The sequence below is a fragment of the Fulmarus glacialis genome, unplaced genomic scaffold, assembly GCF_000690835.1.
Source record: "Fulmarus glacialis isolate BGI_N327 unplaced genomic scaffold, ASM69083v1 scaffold7385, whole genome shotgun sequence".
In the NCBI taxonomy this organism is placed as follows: domain Eukaryota; kingdom Metazoa; phylum Chordata; class Aves; order Procellariiformes; family Procellariidae; genus Fulmarus; species Fulmarus glacialis.
The window spans coordinates 40,863-62,196 of NW_009211141.1; the positions used below are offsets into that span (position 1 = coordinate 40,863).

Here is a 21,334-nt window from a genome sequence, read left to right on the forward strand (position 1 = left end):
GCTGAAAGGTGGAGACTGAATTGCTACTCCAGTGCATTTGAGTCGAGAAGCTGTGCTGTTGAATGAGCTGTCAGCACAACTGGAACCTAGGGCTTGAAACAGCCATCTCCAGGGCTACAAGATATCACTCCCCAAATCTGGAGCAGAAGAGTCATGGTCTACAGCTGAGGACAGATGGGATAGCCATGGCTGCCAGGGAGCGATCACAGTTTTTGTCTGTGCTTCACAAATGATGAGAACCTGAAGATGGGCTCACACCGTCTAAATGACCAATGTGCAGATAGTGTCTTCTCAAGCCTACAAGGTCAGAGACAAGCCAACTCCCAGCCACCACTCTGGTCTTTGTTGTCACCTCCACATCGATATCTGGACATGCAACACAACTGCTACTCTTCTGGTTCTTGCTTGCTAAGGGCCCTGCATCATGGCAAAGATGATTTGGGGCTCTACGACCCCCAGCAACAGCAGGAAGAGGAGAACTCCCCCAGCTACACTCCAGTTCAGCTGTGACTTGTCACCTTGGTACCTGGCCCTTGGGGCTACCTCTGACAGACCCCACTTAGCTTAAACACTGGTGGAGCAGAGCATGGGAAGAGACACACTCCCATGGGAGAGCTGAGAGCCTTCAGCCCTTTCTTGGGTCAAAGAGCTGCCTCAGAGACATCTGGGATGATGTCAGACCATCTGGGCACCTTTTAGGAGGAATCTGAGTCCTGGTGACATTTCTCTCACAGTCTCTTGGTTGTTTGAGGAGTAGGGTGAGGGCGAAGCCTGGCTGCCCTGAAAGCTGTGCAGTTCAAAGGGAGACAATGTGTGGTTGTTAGATGCCGTGGCATTGCCAGACATTGGCCCTGCTATGAAGCGAGGGGGGAATTCAAGCACCTCATTATAATGCATGTCCCAAGCCCACGTATTCACACTTTCCATTGCCTAGGAGCACTTGTAAGTGCTTCATCCTAGGCCCACATCCTCTGTGCAAGCTTCACGCCAGCCCTTAAAAAAAGAAAAAATAAAAATCAAAAGTCTTTCAGTTCATGCTGAATCCAATTCTGTATGGATGGTGGGTCTCCGCAGCGCTGTGGTGTAACTCAGCCCCTCTTGAAAATGGCTTCAGATGCAGAGGGAGCTCTCCCAGCACCCACCCCGCCAGTGCCTCTGAGATTACTTGGCCATCCTCGGCTGCACCCTGCACGCCCAAACACAGCTGGCATCTGCCCTCGCAACGGCTGGGCAGTGAGACATGACACCAGTGACACAGCCCCTTTCCAGCTTCAGCCAGCACCAGGGAATGGCGTGGGCTTGAGATCAGCCAGTCTAAAGAGCATGGCTAGCATTCACAGCCAAAGCCTTTGGAAAGCAGTACCCATCGGCTGAAAGCGCTGCACGAGGACAGTCTGCAGATAGCAGACATGGGACCAACTGTAAGGATGCCACAACTAGAAGACAAAATTTCAGTAGCCTTTACTTTGTTCTTCCAGATCCCCTGTGAAAGTCCATATTTAACAAGAAAGGAGCTAAGGCACAAGGTGTAAGCTCAAAGAGAATTAGGAACACACAGCTCTGTCCAGTAACTTGTCTGAGAGTGCAACAGGGCAGAGAAGGGCTCAGAAACCAGATCTCCTACAGCGAGAAGGAGAAAAGTACAAGTAAATATGTTGTTTGGCAAAACACTGCAAGGAATACAGGGAGAAACAATAGAAGAGCTCCCCCCTCCCCTTCAATATCCTCTGTGCTTTGGTTCCTATCTTTCCCTTTCCAAACATGCACGGGCAGCTGATAAAAAGGTCCAGAGCTGGCTTTTCCAAGCTACAACTGCAATATCTGGTCAAATCTGCCCATAGTCTGCTGGAGGGATTAATACTGTGACTTAAGAAAAGGCTGGCATCAAAGTCGCACCTGAAATGGTGCTATGGAGGTCAGACAAGGTACTGCCATAGACTTGGTTTGGGATCCAGTAGCCAAAGGAAAGGCGGTGTGAGCTCCACTGCCATTTTACAGGGAGGAGCTGAGGTACAGAGAGAGCAAAGGTTTGGGCAGTGTCATTCCTGCTGTTTTTCTTGTGGAGGTTTGAAGCCACATCTTGTGAGTTTTGCTTTCCTCTATGTCACAGTTTGCTTTCTGCCTACATAATGCAGATCACATGCCATTTTTGTACCAAAAATGGATTTTTTTACCTTCCTCCATCCCCAGCTTGGGGAGGACAATCTGCCCTTTCTTCCTCTGCAGGGAGCATCGCACAGTTCAGGGACTGCAACTAACCCTCTCCCTGTCAATGTATCTTTGTGCTTTCTTCCTGGCAGACACTGATCGCGTAACCAAGGAAAACTCCTTCACAATTCTGGATAAGAAGCATTTTGTTTTACACTGACACTGGCCTGTGACGGGAGGGAGTTTGGTTGTAGCGCTCTGGACAATAAAAGTCTGTCTCCAGTCCATGGTCCAGTCTCTCCCGCCTGAACATCACAGATCCCTTGCTAGTAACTTGAACATTGCTGACATATGGCCTTAGAAAAAGTTGCTTTGTAGTTTCCCGGTCTGCAAAAGAAATACTCAATCATTTAGAGCAACTGTTTCTATTGTCTTTTCTGAAAAAGATTTTCCACTTAACATTGAGTAAATCACTTAGTTCCACATTCATCCAGGGCACTTAAGCACCGGATTTCTGCTCAGTGGAATATAAAACTGTCTTTAAGGATGTGGACAAGTTTAGGTATCAGTTGGGGTAACTCACTTCTCTAGCACCCAACAGTATGGTGATAAATACATAAAAAACTGCAAGATGATCTGATTTCTCAGAAACTGGAGTTTCATGTGCCCAGAGAGCAGAGTAGATGCTAAGTCTTTGCAATCTCATTGCAGTGTTGAGGATATAAATAAATGCTTGTACAAAGTTTTAAGGAGGCAAGCTCTTATCAGCACCAAGCATCATTACTTCAAGCATTTATCAACAGTGCAGTATGGATTACATTTGGAGCGGTAAACGTTTCTGTACAATAAGTAAAAGGGAAACGTTTAAAGGCTGCCCCACCGTGCCATACAGAAATAACCCCACTACCCGGAAATAACGGGGCTACCCGGGCAGACAGCCAGACTGACACAGCAGTGTATGAAGGCCACATTCTTGTCTTGTGCTTAGCTCATTTTAAGTGGGATCACATCCCGTAACATGCCAGTCAGACACTCAAACCCCCACCCTGTCAGCATGACAAACAATTTCCATGGAGCTAACAGCAAAAAGGTCAACACCAAGGGAAAAGTGCCCCATGCCCTCAATAAAGAGCTTGACATCTCTCCCTCTGCCCATCCCCAGAAGATGGCATTAGTCCCAGTGCATAAAAACGGTTCCAACAACTTGGGACTTTCATTCTCTGTCACACAGATCAGCTGCCGACACAGAGCTGGGAAGAGATGACATGCCCAAGAGGCTGTCTACAGCACACCCCCTCGATTTCAGCAACCATTAGCTGCTATGTTATGCAGCAGGAGTTGGGCTGAGACACAGGTTGCTATTCTTTCCATGTTGATTAGCCTCCATTCTTCATCATTTAGCCACTCTCTCACAGTTGGTGCCTCAGCAGTCGGAAGCCTGCCAGGTTTGAAGCTTTCTAGCCCCTTCTCAGAACATCCTACTTGTGTGTGTAACCTGCTAGGAGAGATACGTTCCTCCTTCACGGAGAGATGTTTCCTCTCCATGGGGAAAAGGTCTGTGCTATTTCACCAAGGAGAGATTGCATGATTCCTACTCAGGGAGGAGGTGTTATTTCTCCATGAAAAGGAGTGCTGTACTTCCACGAAGATGAAGTATCTGTTATCCCTCTGCAGAGGCTGTGACTCTGTAGCCAACTCCTCTCATAGCCCTGGCCCTTTTTCCTTGAACTGTGATACCTCTTGCTTTTAGGTGTGACTTCCTCATTTTCATCTCCAGTGAGCGAGGGATGGTGACAATGGTTGGCTGGTTGGAGCAAAGACTCAGCACTTTTGGTCAGGGTTAGCATTAAGCAATACAAGAGCACTAAATTGTTCTTTAAAAAAAACAAGCTTCCCACCTGAGAATCTGCCACAGGGCCCTCACAGTCCTCCAACAGCTGCTCCCCTTCCCATTTTCCCCATTTCCAAATCCTCTCAGCATCTCCAGGATCCCCACTCCCTCTTCTACATCCCTGCTTCCAACTCTTCTCCTGCCCACTTCCATCCCAAGCTACTGCCTCAGACATGAGCAGAGGCCAAGTCTTTGCCCCAAACTCTGCAGAGAAGAAAGCAGAAGTTTTGGAGAAGATGAAGTCACTACATCAGGGGTAACTATCCAAGCAAAAGCTCTCTCCTCATGACACAGGTAGTATCATATCCCTCATTCCTAAGGGACCTCAAATTACATCATGTGGACCTCAGAGTCAGAACTGCCTGTGAACACTGTTTGATGACTTCATGCAGTAATATAATATGGAAGACCTCACTCCAGCAGGCTTCCACACGAGGTCCCACAAGCACTTCTGAGCTTCAACTGCTCTTCACAGTTAGAAACAGTTGAGCAATGTGTAGCACACACCCCATATTAGGGTGAAGGGGTATTTACTTCAAAATAGCAATGTTGTTGCAAGCAGCGTTAGGCTAATAGCTTAAGTCTTGGCAAACATCACATCTTTTAGACTTGGGGGATTTTCTACAGCAATAAGCCCAGCCATGGGTTTGCCAGCTAAACAGACAAGACTCTGCAGAAACAAGCACAGACAAAGAAGTTAACTTACCTAAGTTCACATAACAGATCCATGATGAAAACATGAATAGAAGCCAGGTCTGGCTTCCAGGTATTGCTCCAGCAACTGGAAAAACACAATTCCAGCTTGGAAAGGACTATTAAAGAAACCCAGATCTATAGCTTCATAGACTTGCATGTGTATGCCAGGGCCTTGAGCATACTAATACTCTTTAATACCTCTGACCAGCCCCACCTGGGGCCTCCACCCACACTCCTGCCCATTTAAGCTCCAGCCTGGGCCCTCAGTCCTAGTCTGAGTCTCAGACCAAGAGCTATGCTGTAGCTGTTTCTGTTACAGCTATGCCTGGTCATAGATCTCAATGACCCTGGCTTGACTTTGCCCCTTTCTTTTCATTATGGACTTGTCTGGTGATCACTGGCCTGTGTCTGTCACTTCAATAGCACCTGTTTTCAGTTCATCCTTTGATGAATTCAGCAAAGGTCCCATTGAAACCCTCGGGAGAACTCTCAGTGTCTTCATGGGGTTTCAGTTCAAGCCTCAGAAGCATTTCCATGCCAAACTCCGCAGTTGCCTTTGAATCCTCTTTACTCTGAACGCAACTAAGGGACTTGTGATTTATAGGTGGGCTGGGGTCTTCCCGGGAAATTCTGTCTCAGAATGGAGCAAATCAGCTGGGGGTATGTTGGTTGTTAGTCCTGAGACCAGAAGCAGATGCTCTCTGTCCTGAACATCTGAGGGCACCTTGCTCTGAAGGTTACTTGTTTCTCTATATGACCCTGTCATTATTTATAAATTTTAGAGTTTGGGGAAGGCAGATTATTTTGCTGCATGACAGGTACTTGCACCTTTCTTGGAAGCTGGGCAATTAAGGTCTATATGGATCTGAATCTTATTTACTGTAGTAGTTCCTATATTCCATATTCATATCTACAGAGAGGACTGAGATGACACAGCTGTTGTGTATTCCCAAGTAGGAGGCAGCTGCATGAAGTTGTTGGTGCTGGAGACACTGCATACAGTTGTTCTGCATTCACTCAGATTGTTGCTTTCCAATAGAAATGGAAAAGCTGACAAATCTTTCCTCTTCACGGTAGCTTTAAAGTCACTCAAGGCTATAATTAGAATTAGCCTTTTTTCCAAAGTCCTCTGGTGATTTAAGGTAGTTCTCCTGGGCAGCAGCCATTATTTGGACTAGTAGCCAACAGGCCCACAGTCAGCTCTGCAGCAACCAGCAGAAGTCAGTGGAGTCTGGAGTGTTCAGGTGCTTGTCTGCTCTCTGAGGGAGTCTGTGTGCTGAGGCACAGAGGTTTAGGGGTATGTGTATATAAGGCACTCAGGCCCTCAGAAGGGCTCAGACAGTGTGGGTCACGGATCAAGGGTACCGACAGCGTCCCTTGGATGGATGTAGGCAAATAAACTGAAGCACTTGCAAATATGCAGCAGCTCCCAGCTTCAGCTGAGTTCCTCCTAGAGCAATTAACCTCAAAGACAATTACAGTCTGGCACACTACCATTGACAAGTTGCCAGGCTTGCGGTGTAGCCAACTGTTTAACTGAGTGTGTGGGCATTTATTGCCTGTGGGAAAGGTAAGGTGAAACGAATCTGTGGTTGAAAAAACTACATTTTACTTCATGTCTGCAAAATATCTGCAAACCAATCCTCTTGTGGACACATTCATAGCTTGGAACATGCTTGTTCTATAACTCTGAATTGCAAGCTGATAAAGGTCCTTTTTCACCATGTTCAGTGAAGTTGGAGATAATCATGGTAGTCACAAGGTGGTGAACCTATAACTGGCCCCTCTTTCTCCTAGTTATACCAATGTAAAAGTGCTATGTCCCCCTCTACCTGCCCAAAGGTACCATAAAAATCAGCAGGTCAGACCGCTCAAAGGACAAATCATTTTGCTGCCCAGTAAACCTTGCAGATATAACCTGTTCCCCAGGCTCTTCTGGCTCCTGTTAAAAGCAACCATTCCGCACAGAGCTTACTGTCTCTTTGCAAATGAAAGAACAAAGCTCATGAGGACAAAAACAGTATTTTCCTTGCTAGTGGGACAGCAGTGCAAAGTCTTGAACACATGAACCATTTTTTTATCATCATGCTTAAGAGTTGTCTCTTCCTGAACTTTATCTCCCTGCCAGTGCTAGAAGGTGACTGTCGCAAAGGCCCAGATTCTCAGTGGAGGTGGCCTGCTGTAACACATCAGAGACTGCTAGACATCACCGGAGTTCAGAGGTGGTGAAAACTGCAGGAGAAACATGCACGTTAACTGATCTTCCCCACAAAGCTAATATATGTCTCCATGATGTAAGGGGAACGTCTCAAGGGTCTTAATGATTTGATTTAAGCTGATCAACCAATCTCACTATACGTGTTTGCAACTGGGTCTGGACATCCTGTTGCTTCAAAGACTGAGATATCTTAGGAAGAAAGGGATGGCACAAAAGATAAAAATCCATGTAGGAAAAGGAAAACCTTGGGAGAGGAATGACTCACAATTAGATTGTAGGAACTGCAGGATGCATGAAATCCTGACCCCATTTGAGTCACTTTGCCATTAACTTCATGAAGGTGACTGAAGAGTGCAAAATCTCCTCAAGTTACTATAGAAAAAGGTGCACAGCTGATGTTTCTCATCCTTGCTTATACAACCCTAAAAACTGTCCTTTGCCATAGTTACTGCAGCTGACCTGCAAGAGCACTCGATACAAGTGCTGACTGTATTTTTAGCTGATCTGGCATGTGACTTAGTAGAGAGATATGAGGAAAGACAGTTCCATGGGAATTCCCAGCTCTCTACACACAACCATAGATCACCACAGCTGCAAGAGTCCGAGAGAAAATAAGAAAAGGAGGCATTTCCTTTGCTCAGATGTATCTTGCCACCAGGGGACGTGTCTGTGATTTAACAAACATCTTAATAACAACAACAATTGGGTAAAAAGGCCACTGAGCAGACATGGGCCATGGCTGTAACTGATCACACTTTCTTAGTGTACCAAAAGAGGCATATTATTCAGCCAGTCCTAGATTTTGGTCTTTCCTTGACTACTCTGTGTGAGGTTTTTATGATTTAGGTCATAATTCCGTGCAGTTCTGTTTTTTGGAGCAGTTGAAATCAGAGGAAGATAAATGCTTCCTGCACATAGCACTCCTCCCATAATATACCAGTGGTTCTCCAAAAAAGAGTATATCTGAGATAACAGGGCAAAAAATTGGGTACATCCTCGACAAAGGTTCTGGCTAGACACTTCTCTCACTTCAGGCTCAAGAGGCACCTCTTTGTACCTAGCTGGCCTAAGATTTGTGTGTGTATAGCATTAGGAGCTGGTTAGGCTACGAAGTAGACCTTCAAGGGTTAATCCCTGGCCATGTTGTTTCTAGTAAGTATGTGAAAAAGAAACACTAATATGCTCAGGAGGAGAATAAAAGCTTTCATAGTACAAGGTTAACCTGCTGACCCAAGGCACTACTTGCGCAGCTCACGCTAGCACCAAAGCCCGTCAGAGTCTTAATCTCCCTGGTTCAGCGCTGTATCGCTGACTGTCTGCCTTCAGTATACAGGACTGGGTGCATTTGTGCTTATTATGCTAGACAAGGCAGACATTTTTCAGCAGAAGGATAACAGAAAGCCAAGAGCCAGGCTCTGTCCACAGGGATTTGCAAAGATTCAAAGGCATCTTCATTCAAGACCTGATTCAACATAGTACAAGGTATGTTTGTTGACAACTCTGTTTGCTGCTCTAGTCACTGGGGAAAGTAATTTGGAGCCATAAAAGTCATACTCCATTTTAGCTCACAGTGGAGATGATTTAATAAGGGATACAGCTTCTAAATTAAGATTTATGATCACTATTGAAACCAGACAGTAAAGTTTTTAGCAGAGAGAGAGAGGCATATATACCCCCAATGTCCTTGTTCAAAGACAGAGAACTGTCAGAGAATGACCATGGTCTGTGTTTGTCAAGGACATTCAGGCTAGTGTTCATGGTCAAGGGAAAAAAAAGGCTCTCAAATAACCACACTCTCCAGAAATGTCACCATGTTCCAGGGTTACGACAGGACACCATCCATACAAGCTGAAACTGCCCCATATTGGTGTCAACCTATGTGGAAACTGTCACTTTCCACTGTCATTAGCTCAGCCATGGTGAGAAAGTAGAAGGTAAAGGTGTAGCCATTCAACAGACAGAAGCCAACTAACTTCTCCATATCTCATGCCTGTGGCACAAGTCTTCAAATGGTAGGAAACAATACTAACCCTACCAGGACTTTTCTCCTTTTCTGCACAGGTACATAAGGTGGGAACTGGACTTAGCTCTCCGGTGTGAGTGCAGACCTGAGATATATCTGTCAAATCATTCAGAACAGAATTGAAGTCTTAATTCATCTCTGCTTCTTGTTTAGGCAGATAATATTGAGAAAGAGAGTATATTTCCCCAGACATAGTCTGCTTCTAGATAATACTGTGCTGAGAGAAACTGTATGTTCCCCAGGCACGGTGCCCTTCCAGGCCAACTGCTTGGCTCCTGAACTGGAGATGGTTTCCATCTGTCCAGCTCAGAGAAGTGAAGAAGCAAAAATGTTTAGGCATCAGCCTGAACCCTCCATGTCAAAGGTCAATTTTAAGCATTGGAGATGTGCCCTTCAGCTTGTTATGTTGGCTCATGTTAAGATCTGTGCCCTGAAAAAATGCCTGAGATTTGTGCTGAAAGACTCGGATTCTCAAACAGGACAAATTGACCTTTCTTTCAACAGAACCCATTGAGTTATACATTGCTAAGGGTTTTGCCAAGCTGATTTAAAGACAGCAGTATCTTTTCTCTGCTGTTATGCTGGATATGATGGTCTGCTGAATGCACTTTGCTGGGACTGCCCAGGACAATCCTATCTGCAGCATCCTAGCTCAGTTTTGACAGCACCGACCTTTTTTACAGAGTGATGAAGTCCTCTGCACTTCTTATTCTCATCCCATTCCCACTAACACGATAATTTCTCATTGCAGGTAAATCATCTCACCCTGAGGTTTCTTCAGAGCCTCCTCTCACCTCAGGCACAGCAAACATTTTGCAGAAGAACCCATCTGGTGAGACGAAGCCTGAATCAAGCTCTCCGCAACCTTACAGCCAACCAGTCTATAATAAATACAAGGACCTCACCTGTTTCAGTTTCGTTCCTACCATGGAAGCACTGCTGTCAAGCACAAAGACAACATTCTTTGGCAGTGGAGGAAGATCTGTGGGAGCGAAGTAGTGCACGAAATACCCATTAAGGATCTGTGGAAGAGCAAGGAAGTCAAGAATCAAAGGCAGATCGTGATGCAATATTCCACACACATCATTATGGGATATTTGGTTGGGCACACTTGATCCTGCCTTCAATCTCTGTGTCTACATTGCAGGATATAAGTGCTCCTTGGTATCCCTCTTAATCCTGGTCCCCTGTTTATCCAGACTGGGGGAGCCTACTGGAGCTCTCCACATCTCCTTCCATGGTGGACATTGGGATTTCCTTCTAAATGCAAAAAGGATATAACATATGTACCCAGGGATCAGAACCACAACATGCATTTGGGGAACTGGTCTTGTATCCAGATATATACAGGCAGTATAATGAGAAACTGAAAAGCAGATACAAAAAAGAAAGTCAGTGAAGTAGGTACGTGTGGTTTTTAAGTCCATCTTGCGGCTGCCAACTGACTGGTTTTCTTTTGGATAGTTCTTACAAGATGGAGAAGTAGCCTTCACTTGGAAAACATTTTCCAGGGCATTTGGAGAATGCAATGGAACCATCTCAGGTATAGTTAATAAAAACAGAAAAGATGAGTCGTGTACAGTACCTGAACATCCCCAACACTCAGCTCCCTGTTGACATCATATCTAATTATGAAGTCTCCCAAAATGCCATTTCGGGCGATCCTGGTTTGCTCGACAACACTGGGGTTGAACGTAACTTTAGCTAAGGTTTTGGTATGTCCAACTACAGTAGAAGGAGGAGGAGAAACATCACCTGTTGAGATAAAACCACAATATTACAAGTTTTTCCCATTGTCTTACAGATGTCTAAACACAGTACACACAGTATTACCATGGAGTCAGGTCAACTAGCATAGTTACACACTGAGATTCAGCTCACCAGTGATAAAATAAGAACTTAATAACCCCTCTAATTCTAAATTGAAAGCAACATTGCAATGCTATCAGGGATATAAATGTTTAGGCAAAATTCCTGTGCTCACTTCTGTTTGGAGGTCACTGAACAAAAAGGCCAGATACTCTCTGTATGACTGTTAATTGCTTTCTGTAAATCATGAACACAACTTCAGACATGTATGTGGTATTCATTCCAGCCAACTCTAGACATCTAGAGTGCAGATCCTATACCTGAGATCCTGCCAGTCAATGCAAGTATGATTATTTGACCTGTTTAAACATTTCCTCTAAGATTAGATGAATCATACTGCAGATTTCTCCTTATTGATTATAAAGAGTTCTTGAAGTGACTTGTTCAGATGTACTGCAGGTATGTGAGGTGGGATTGATCTGACTAATTGATCGCTTGATCTGACAAGTGACTTATGTGTAATGTCTACATCTGAACAAGTCGTCTTAGCTGCCTTTATGTTCAGCAAAGAGTTATCAGTATAGTCACTGCAATTTCGGTCTTACTGATTGAGACAAAATCAAACACTTGCTAGTGCGGTCATGAAAACTCACCCTAATCTCCGAGAGCCCTTCCTGAGTCAGTGAAGAGAGATGTGCCTTTAAGAGGGCATCTCAGAGAAAGACAATAATTTAGGTCTGAGTCACCCTGAAGGAAACTCTGCTTGTCTTGTTAGCTGTGTTCATTTTTTAAAGTTGAGGGATATTCCTTGTTGTCTCTCTGTGTGGCTAAAATCTCATCTTACTCTCTTTTGGTGTTGATTCCCTCTGAACTCCGTAAGGACACTTACATGAGATGGACCAAAGGTCAGATTTGGCCTTGAACTTCCCTAGATTTTGAGGGCTTTCCCCCTTATCCTAACTAGCTATTGAAAACACCAAAATGTTGTTCTTCTTGGGTGCTTCAACTCTCACAGTGATTATTCCAACACTCCTGTGAGGCGCAGAAGTTCTATTATATCTGCTCAGGTGCTGATTAAAATTGGTGGGAATGAGCTGCTTAATTATACTCTATATGGGGATCTCAAATCTTTGCCAAAGATGGCCCAAGAAGTCTGTGGTATGGCAGGGGAAAGAAAAGATGGGTGAGATTCAGTTCCAGTTTAGGTGTTCACAATGCAAGTACCTGCATCTGAGCTTATTTTGTAGGCTCCCATTATGCTCAGTGGAGATCAGGTCAAGAGTGTCAGGGGAGATTAGGGTATGATACATCTGGCCAGACATAGAATCTGCTTTAGGATAATTTTAATTATGTGCTATGCCCCATTAACAATACTGATCACAATAACAAGGTGCAGGCAGTCTTGGAAAGCTCCGCTCCAGGGGTTCCTATGACACTGTCTATGTAACGAGGAGTGGCACTTCTCCACCTTTGTGAAGTGCTTTGAGCAGCATTAGAGGAATGCAGCGTGACATCTGTATGCAACATTGGACATAATCCACCTCACATCCAGACCCCACAGTGATTTACAAAATCAGATACATATGATTATGTTCATTTAACAAGTAGGAAGATGGAGGCATGGAGTGGTTACCTAACTCACCTGACTTCCCACAGGTCAAAGTCCATAGAAATGCCGGGACTAGGGTTCTTGTGGGTTTATAAAATGATTAGCCAAAGCTGTGATGTTTACTCTAAAGTGCTATGTACAATCTAGACTCCTCTAGGCAAAGGAATGAAAGTAAGAGTCATAAATCAATAGCACTCTAGGATTTTACTTTCATGTTGATTTGGCTTAACTTTTATAGCTGTTCTGTGAGTGCATTTGAACAGACAAGGCATAAGACCGTACTATTGACGCAGGGAAGGGTTTTCTCACAGGTCCAACTTCTACACAAATAAACTATTGTTGGAGGATCTGGAATGTGAAACAAACTCATCGACAAAAGTCTTGACCAAGGAGGCTAAATGACAGATATTACAGTTTCAGTAAAGTCAGAAATTGACTCTGCATCATGGCTTCTCTGACTCTGCCAATTCCAACCCATCCATCCTGATGGAAACAGAGAGAGAGGTCCCAGCCAGTACATTGAAACCACTTAAGGACACGAGTGTTGGATCTTAAAGGGGGCTTATAAAATGATTACCCAGAGCTTTGACATTTTTTCTAAAATCTGTGTACAGTTCAGATTTCTCCAGACAAAGAAAAGTCATAAATCAATAGCTCTATCAGATTTTACCTCCATCTTGATCTGTTTTTACTTTTATAGCTGCCCTTTGATCTGATGAATCAACAGATGTAACATGTTCTTAATACACAATGCATCAGTTTTGCTTGTATTGGCCTTCCTGGATTTTCCATCTGTCTTCTATCACTTCCAAAACCCCATTTAACTGCCAGTGTGTGGGAAATGCCTAGAACTCATAGAAATGGCTTAACAGTTCATTTATATTTTCTGATCTGTTTGAGAGTTTTACATTACTTCTCCTCAACTGCTGAAAAGCAAGCATTGTTGTTGGTTAGGCTGCCTGGCCATATCACATCAGGTTAGTGAAAGTCAGTCTCACACTGGAAACAGAAGCTTTCTCCTTATACCTACTGCACTTCTGTGGCTGTGGCCTTTGGACTTCACTTCTGTGTTTCTCTGCCATAAGTACATTGATGGGTGAGCATAATATGCTGTGCGCCACAACAGCATGAGTTCCAGTCCTAGCATTTCTATGGATTCTGACCATCTGAAGTTAGCTGAGTTAGGTAGCCACTCCATGCCTCAGTTTCCCCATCTGTTAAATGGGCATAATCACACGTATCCAGTTTTGTAAAGCACTGTGGACTCTAGATGGGATCATGTGGATCACATTGCATCCCTGTATTACTCCTCAAAACACTCTTTGGAGGTGAGAAATGTCATCCCCGGTAACACAGACAGTGTTTTAGGAACCCCTGGAAAGGAGGTTTCCAAGGCTGCCTCACATAGCCATTGTCAGTGACAAGAATAGCTGGGGAAGCTCCCCATGTTCTTCATAGTCCCTCATGTCCCATCTCTAGGACAGAGACTAAAAACAAAAAATGCTCTAATAGAGAAGATCCAAAATAACTTTTTTTGCCCTGGTATAATAGAAATCAGGTCTGGAAGGCAGGTTATCTAATCCATTGCATGTTCCCAGACTGAATCCCTTCCCACTTGATTTTATGACATGGTCTGGAAACACCCCAGACCTGCAGTAATGGAAACTCAGTACCTGCCCTTGCCAGGCCTTTCCAGAGCTTCACTTTTTCACTGTTAGACATTTTCAATGTCTAATTTATGTTTTTCTTTCTGGATTATAAACCCATGACTTCTTGTTCTTTCTGTTATTGACACAGAAAGCACAGTATTCTTTTCCTCCTTCCAGCAGCCTTTTATATATCTGATACAGTTACTACATCTTCCCTCAGGTTTCTTTTTTAGGCAGTACTTGATATCTGGATCACAATTACTCTCCTTTGTTTATTGTCCCGGTTCTTTTCAAACAAGTGACTGAGAGAGGAAAATCTATGAGATATTGCAGAGTACAGAGCATCAATGAGCTCCAAAGACTTAAGCTGGTCTGTGCTCACACTGAGGTAGTTAATAGGGCCTTTAGACAAACTTTGCATCAAATTCAGCTAAAGAAGTAAACAGAGCAGGAAAAAGCATTTTTCATGTGAAACTGTAGTCCTCACATGATGAACAGTTAAACCTAAATTATTTTGGAGACTGGCAGAGTCAGGATTAGAGCTCAAATGCAAAATGCATCCTCCGCTAACACGTGAAAACTTCTAGACAACTGTGATAAGAAATAAAAACCTTTCTGAGACCTATGACTTTGAAAAGAAATAGTCATTCTCAAGCAGCCTAGAGTCTCCCTGCCCACGTCCATGACTAGTTCTCACACCACTGCGCTGGAGGAAAATGATGAGGACAGTCATCCCTGAGGATGCTGGGTAGGACATCATTTAGAAAATGGCTCCATTCTGAGGTCACCAGAGGAAGCAAGATCATTGGCCTCAATGTCTCCTGTTTTGGGATTTGTATGTGACCGAAGACAGCACCCGCACATGCCAAAAGATCACTTTCCAAAACTCACATGCCTAATATCTTCCTTTGGGAAAAATACAATTCCCAAATGGAGCTGTGTGCACAGGAGTCACTGACAGAGGAAATATCCTGGAAAGAACTGTCATCACATTGTATTTGCTCCATATTCAGAGAGGATGTACGCAGGACTTTCCAAGAGCCTCTGTCTATAGCAAAGCACAGCTTTGCTTTTCATAAATCACTGGAATTTCGTGGAACCAAGTCCAATCTTTGTATCTTGGGCCCCTACAGCCAAAAACAGGCAGAACTGGACTCTTTACTGCTTCTGCTCTACTGCTGTGATTTCTGCACTGTTTTATAAATGGGGGAAAAAAGTGTCCTTCACTCTTTCTTGTCAAGAGACATCTTGTCTATAGGTCTTTAAGTTTTATCTCTTCTGTTCATCACAGACTGTATGGATACTAGCAGTTTGGCTGGAGTCAAAAGTGCCAATCCTGAATGACCATTAAACAGAGAAATTGTTTTTTCCACTATGCTTCCTGCATGGTACATTGGCTCTATGGATAGCATGCAGAAAGCACTACAAATGTAAGAGGACTGGTCCATGAAATAAAGGCAGATTAGCCATTCCTCCACTTTTGGTCATCTAAACTATTGTTATTCTTTTTTTTTCATTAGTTTTGCTGACAGTGTTTATTGCCACAACAGGTCGGCATTTCAGTTATGAACACCAATCACTGCTGGTGCTCATCATCTGGAGCTGTGGATGACTCCAAAGCCAAACATATTTGATTTTCAACTTAATTTGCCAATCCTACACTGGATCTTCAGGACCTGTACTCAGAAAAAGAACGTAGTTTCTTATCCAAGTCAGTCAGAGTCAAAAGTATCTAAATGACTTGTGAACTACATCCCATCCTCAACAATGGTTTCAGGTTGGTGGCACTTAGACATGTAACTCAGAATGCCATTTAACTGATGACTTGATGTCACAATACATTTTTCACCCAATACTCTCAAGGTAATTTATTAATACTTACCAAAATCTCACATTTTACCATTAACCGTGAGATACTATAGACATCTTTGTAGACATAGGAAATTGAGGAAGAGAGTTTTCATGACATATTCAAACTCAAACCAGTCAGGCAGTACAATTTTTAATGTGCAGGTGTCCATTTCTTATTTGGTCATTTTTTTAAGTCATGACCTCTCATTTGGGGCACCACAGGTAACACAGTATGGCAGCATCTGGTCTGGCATCCTTTGCTGGCCACTTACTAGATTCCTACCATGCTCTCCAGTCAAGTGATACTGAAGAGTTTTAAGCCACAGGAATCCAAGAAGAGACCAAACACTGTCTTTTTCCCGGTTTACTCCCAGTTTGCAGACTGTCTGCCAAGCAGCCACTCTTTAAATGTAAGACTTGCAATTCAGCTGTCTTTCACTTAAAAACCCATAGCCTTCCCTGGAGGCCTCACTGGATGTGCAGATCTCATGCTCTTGGGCCTTCAGGTGTCATATGAGCAAGAAGGCTTTGCAGGGAGGATCTAATGACTCAGATGTTTCGCTTTTTTTAGATCAAGCTTGAGAGATGACAGCCGCCTGGAATATAGTGCATTGCCAAGTGAAATGCTCCTTGCCTTGGCCTTGCCCTCCCTAGGAGTATTCTTGTGGTTTCCATTTGTGTTTAGGAAGGCAGGAAGTTCCTGTTGTCAGCTCCGAATGTGATTGACCTTCTTGGCCAGAAGAGATCACAAGCGGTAAATCCCTCCTATCCAAAACAAGCTGTCCTTCTCTGCAATCTATATTAGACCCTTCTGAGATGCTCTGCCAATTCTTTCTTTTTTCTTTTCTCTTTTTTTTTTGGGGGGGGCTGACTGCTGGTAATGTCCTAATCTCCTCATCTTGCTTTAGATCAGAAAGAAGTTCAGCAAACCTACTGAATTCATTAACCCTATACACTCATCTGAGTGCCACACACCTGAGTACCAATGAAGACTTGATCTGGCAGAGACACTCCTCACTGCCCATGGTGGTCCCCAAAAGTGTGTTTGGCATTTCAATGACTTCCATAGCAGTGTTTTCATCACAACAAACAGTTTTCACCAACTGTATAGGGCGATTCCAGATAGAAAGGGTCTGTAATTGAATTCTGAGCAAGGATAAAGCACAGGGAATCTGACTTTCAGTTGCTTTACCCATCTTGAAATGGGACAACTGTTTTATGTACATTTTACTGGCTAGGGAGGATTATGGAATCTTAGAGTTTGGGCCCATTTTTATATGAGCTGTTTTGAATTTGAAGCAGAGTGCCAACAATGATCAGTGCTCACAGATTGCCATTTGGAGAGCAAGTTACGAGAGTTTTCCCTGTGTGTCATTTACATATAGGAATTTCCATACTGCACTAGACCAACAGTGTGTCTGCTCTGCTTAGTCTGTCTCTAACCTTGATCAGTGCCAGATGCTTTGCAGGAAACCATATACCACAATGCACTATGGTACTCCCCGATAGGTGAAAAAGGTTCCCCGTCCCTCCTGATGAGGGGCAGAGCACATTTATCACACAGTGCATGGATGTACGGCAGAGAGACTCTATATAAGCCTTGACCTGAAGCTAGTTCAAGTCACTGACAGCCTTGATTTCAATGTGATTTGGACGAAATCAGTAAGATCACACTGAGCAATCAGTTTAACTCCATGTTCACATGGTTTAGGGTTTTTACCTGGCAGACATGCACAGCTCCACTGATTTTGCTGGCATTGTGTCACTTAGAGTAACTGAGGATCAAGTCCTACAAGATTCCACATCCTGCTTCCAGCTCCGACTCACCCTCTTTTTTTGGTGAGGGGTTTTTGTCAACATGCAGCAATCACAGTATCCTGTGCTCCTCACTGTTTACACTAGAAAAATTACCTTTACACTGTCTGAACAGTGAGTGAGGACAGTTGGGGGTAAGAGTAGATACTTGGACCGCACTTAGTGCTTTGGCAAAACATGGATTTTCCTCTTGGAATTTCCCATGTTCTAAAATGCAGGATTTCCTATCTGCCTTGGCATGGATGGATGGAAAAAACAATTCACTTAAAATAAACAGTTCCCAGGAGATGTGGAGCCAGGGAAGAGCCTGCTCAAATGCTGAACACAAGGCCTGAAGGCCCAGTTCAAAGCTTGTAAAGACAATAGCAAAAAAAAATCCTATTGAGTTGAATGGGATCAGTCCTATATTCATTAAGCTTCAAAGTTCTCACATGCACAGATCCCACATAGACTCAGACATCTATAGAACAAAAGCCATTAGCCTTTATGATAAGACTGAATTCCCACCACCGAACTGCACAGAGTCCATAATCCTGAAATCCTTTTCACGTTGTAGCCATTATACCAGCTTTCATGAACCTGGAGATTGCCCAACCAGTGAATGAGAGATCTCTAAATAGGACTTGCTGATGGCCTGCAATGCTTAGAGACTTGCTTGTCACTCAGATGCAACCACCTCTGGGGTGGAATGTACCTGTCATACAATGAGTGCAGCAAGAATTAAGAAGGGAAAGTAAAAAATGTATCTTTTTAAATAAAGTTATAGTTGGAATTTGCCAGAATAATTTATGCCTAATGAGCTGCTAGCATTCATTTTTCTTGTTGTCTTCATGAGATGTGTCCTTTAGTTTCTAATACAGTCTTGATCCTAGACAATGCTGCTTTAATACAACGGTGGGGTTTTGTTTAATGCCTCATTTGGAGCAGAGGGAAAGTGGATGAAACACCAGTCTACACAATTATCCAAGATTGCCTTGGAGAACTCCCAACACTGCCAGCCCAGTTCTTGAGAAGTGATTAAGGCCCCACGACTAACAGAACCATGGGTCATAAAATCTCTCCTTACCTTCAACTTTCCCATTGCCTTTATGCTTGCTGTTTCGAAGGGGAGGCACTTCCAGTGAAACTATGCCTGAGTTCTCCAGGATGTTCACCTCCACTCGTAACCTCCCCACCAGCTGCTGGGGCCGGATGCTGACGGTATACTCATATTTTCCCAGTCGCCTTTGCAAAAGCTCTTCATAATGCAGTAGGAACCTGGCCTGCATCTTGCGAGGAATGAAGACAGAAGCTTTGAATGTCTCATAGCCATTCTCCCTGGAAGGAAAATCCAAAGACACCTTCACATACACATCACACACCACGTCCTCCAGTGAATGATGAGTCTGGATTTTGTTGGTCCAATAAAAGTATGTCCTATCATCGAATATGTGAAACCAGCAAGAAAGAAAACATCCTAATGCTTCACAAAGCATTGGGCACATCGGAGGTTTCCACAGGAGGAAAGGTCTTAAAAGACAAGATGACTTCTTACGGAGAGGAATATGACAGAGATGTATAACATGGAGCAGGGCCAGAGGAAAGGCTGTCTCTTGGTTTCTTACACAGAGGATTTGCAAGACCCATATTTAATTCTTGGCTTTGACACTGCTGACGCATTGCAATATCTTAAGCAAAGTACAAAAGAATTCCTCTTCCTTAATATTAGCTGTTTATAGCTACATACTCAAATAGGACCCTTAAGATAATTTCACCACTGGACACCTCTCTAAAAGCACTCAACCAGTCACCCAGCATACAACTGAGAGTCAGCTTTCTGTTCGCTAGTTTGAAGTGAGATGAATTCCCACCTTTAGCCTTTATCAGCTTCGGCTGCCCTTCTGTTAAACAGAGATAACTTAAGATGCTCTACCTCCCATACAGTGCACTGTAATGTCCAGCTAAACGGCACCGATGTGATGCCAGGCACTGCTATTTGTGAGGGGAAAATAAAAAAGCCATATAATGAGAATGGAAACTTTTAATGCCATGTAGGGGTAACTTCAGAAATCACTGATGTGAAATTTTGGTGATGCCCACAATTCAGTGAGTATCGAAAAGGATTTGAGGCTTCTAACACATACAAAATGATATTTTTTTTTTAGTATTAGCCTTTAGGACGGTTGGAATGACATCTCTGGATCATACCAGTGGTCTAACAATGACAGGTAGTAATCGCCTACAGAAGAGGATGCAACAGGGCAGGACAAGAGAAATATAGTTCTTCAAGAAAAATACAGAACTCTTTCAGGTTCTGCTAGTCTGTGTCTGGATCCTGAGACAGCATCCTTTGCTAAAGTTTCCTGGTGGATTTTTCCTATCAAAAATTCGTCTAGTCACTTTTTGAACCCACATTAAGTTTAACATCCACAATTTCTAGTGGCAAGAAACACAATTTATGTGAAGAATACCTTATTTTGGCCATTTTGAACCTGACATCTGATAATTTCATTCAATTTTCCCTAGTTTTCCTATGAAAGACAGAAAATAAAAATTCCTTATTCTCCTTCCACATACCGCTCATAAGTTCAGATCTCTGACAGACCTGTCCGTCCCCACAGTTCATTATTTCTCTGGTCTGAAAATCATCGTCTATTTAGCTGTTCTTGATCATGTGTTCATGTTGGAATAGTGCTACTGTTCCAAACTGGGAATAGTGCAGGATTTTCCAGAGCAGCAAAATCCATCCAACGGTGCGTATCTTTGAGAGCCATTTGGGTGAAATTAGAAGGGGGGAAATATCCCATAGTGCTGCTGAAGTGCATTCAGGTGAACATATAGGTTTTGAGATTATTAAAGGGATGAGACTTTCTGCCAGTGCTTGGCCAAGAGGACTAAACTCTGCCAAGTACCGAGAACAGGCCAAGTAAACATGATTGCAAAAGGCTACCTGTGGTTCTACCACTGACTAACTTTGCAGCCATGAGGTTGTAACTCACTGAATTTCTGTGTGCCTTAATTTTCTTGCCTGTTATTCAGGAACTAACAACATTTCTTTCCCTCTCAAGTACGTCCTGGAGCATCTTGGATGTGAAAATGTCGTGTCACAGGGCTAGAAAAGGCCACCTGCAATTTTACGTGACTTGGAGTATGGGAATGACACCAGGCAGTGTGAATAGCATTCTATTTAATTCTTTCTTCCTGTCAGTCCATGGATGGGTACGCCAAAGCAGCTGAAATAAAGATGGAAGAAGAGTATGTCGCTTCCCAGAACACAGATAAATGCATGACACTTACCTTCCATCTGTAGGGCTCGGAGGTTTCTTGTGCCTTGCTTTGTCATCACTGCTATGTTTCTTTTCTTTCCCTGTGACTTCCCCATAATAAGTCTTGTTGCCGATGCTCCTGGAGAGACAGAGATGTCAGCATGACCACTCTGCACCCATATACAGTGACAGCTGTACAGCTTGCTGGAGAAGGGTTCACAGACTGTGCACAGGTGAATAGGCTGAGTGTGCTGCTGGTGTAACTCTCCTAGGTCCACTCGAGTCACTGAGACAGAAGCCAACCTAGAAGTTCGCTGGCTGGTTATACCAGCAGAGTACACTTTTTGTCCAGGAGTTTACCTCTCTAAAATGCTAGTTCA

The 21,334-nt window shown here is 43.6% G+C and overlaps 1 protein-coding gene across 1 annotated transcript in view; it reads right to left on the reverse strand.

The window, feature by feature from the left end:
* The window catches only part of ITIH5 (inter-alpha-trypsin inhibitor heavy chain family, member 5), a 47,567-nt gene that overhangs the window by 16,882 nt on the left and 9,351 nt on the right, over positions 1-21,334 (reverse strand). The window contains exons 5-8 of the mRNA XM_009577418.1: positions 20,986-21,093; positions 18,776-19,026; positions 10,562-10,731; positions 9,882-9,998 (exon numbers count right to left, since the gene is read on the reverse strand). Coding sequence (XP_009575713.1) covers positions 9,882-9,998; positions 10,562-10,731; positions 18,776-19,026; positions 20,986-21,093 — 646 coding nt within the window. The remainder of the gene's footprint in view (positions 1-9,881; positions 9,999-10,561; positions 10,732-18,775; positions 19,027-20,985; positions 21,094-21,334) is intronic.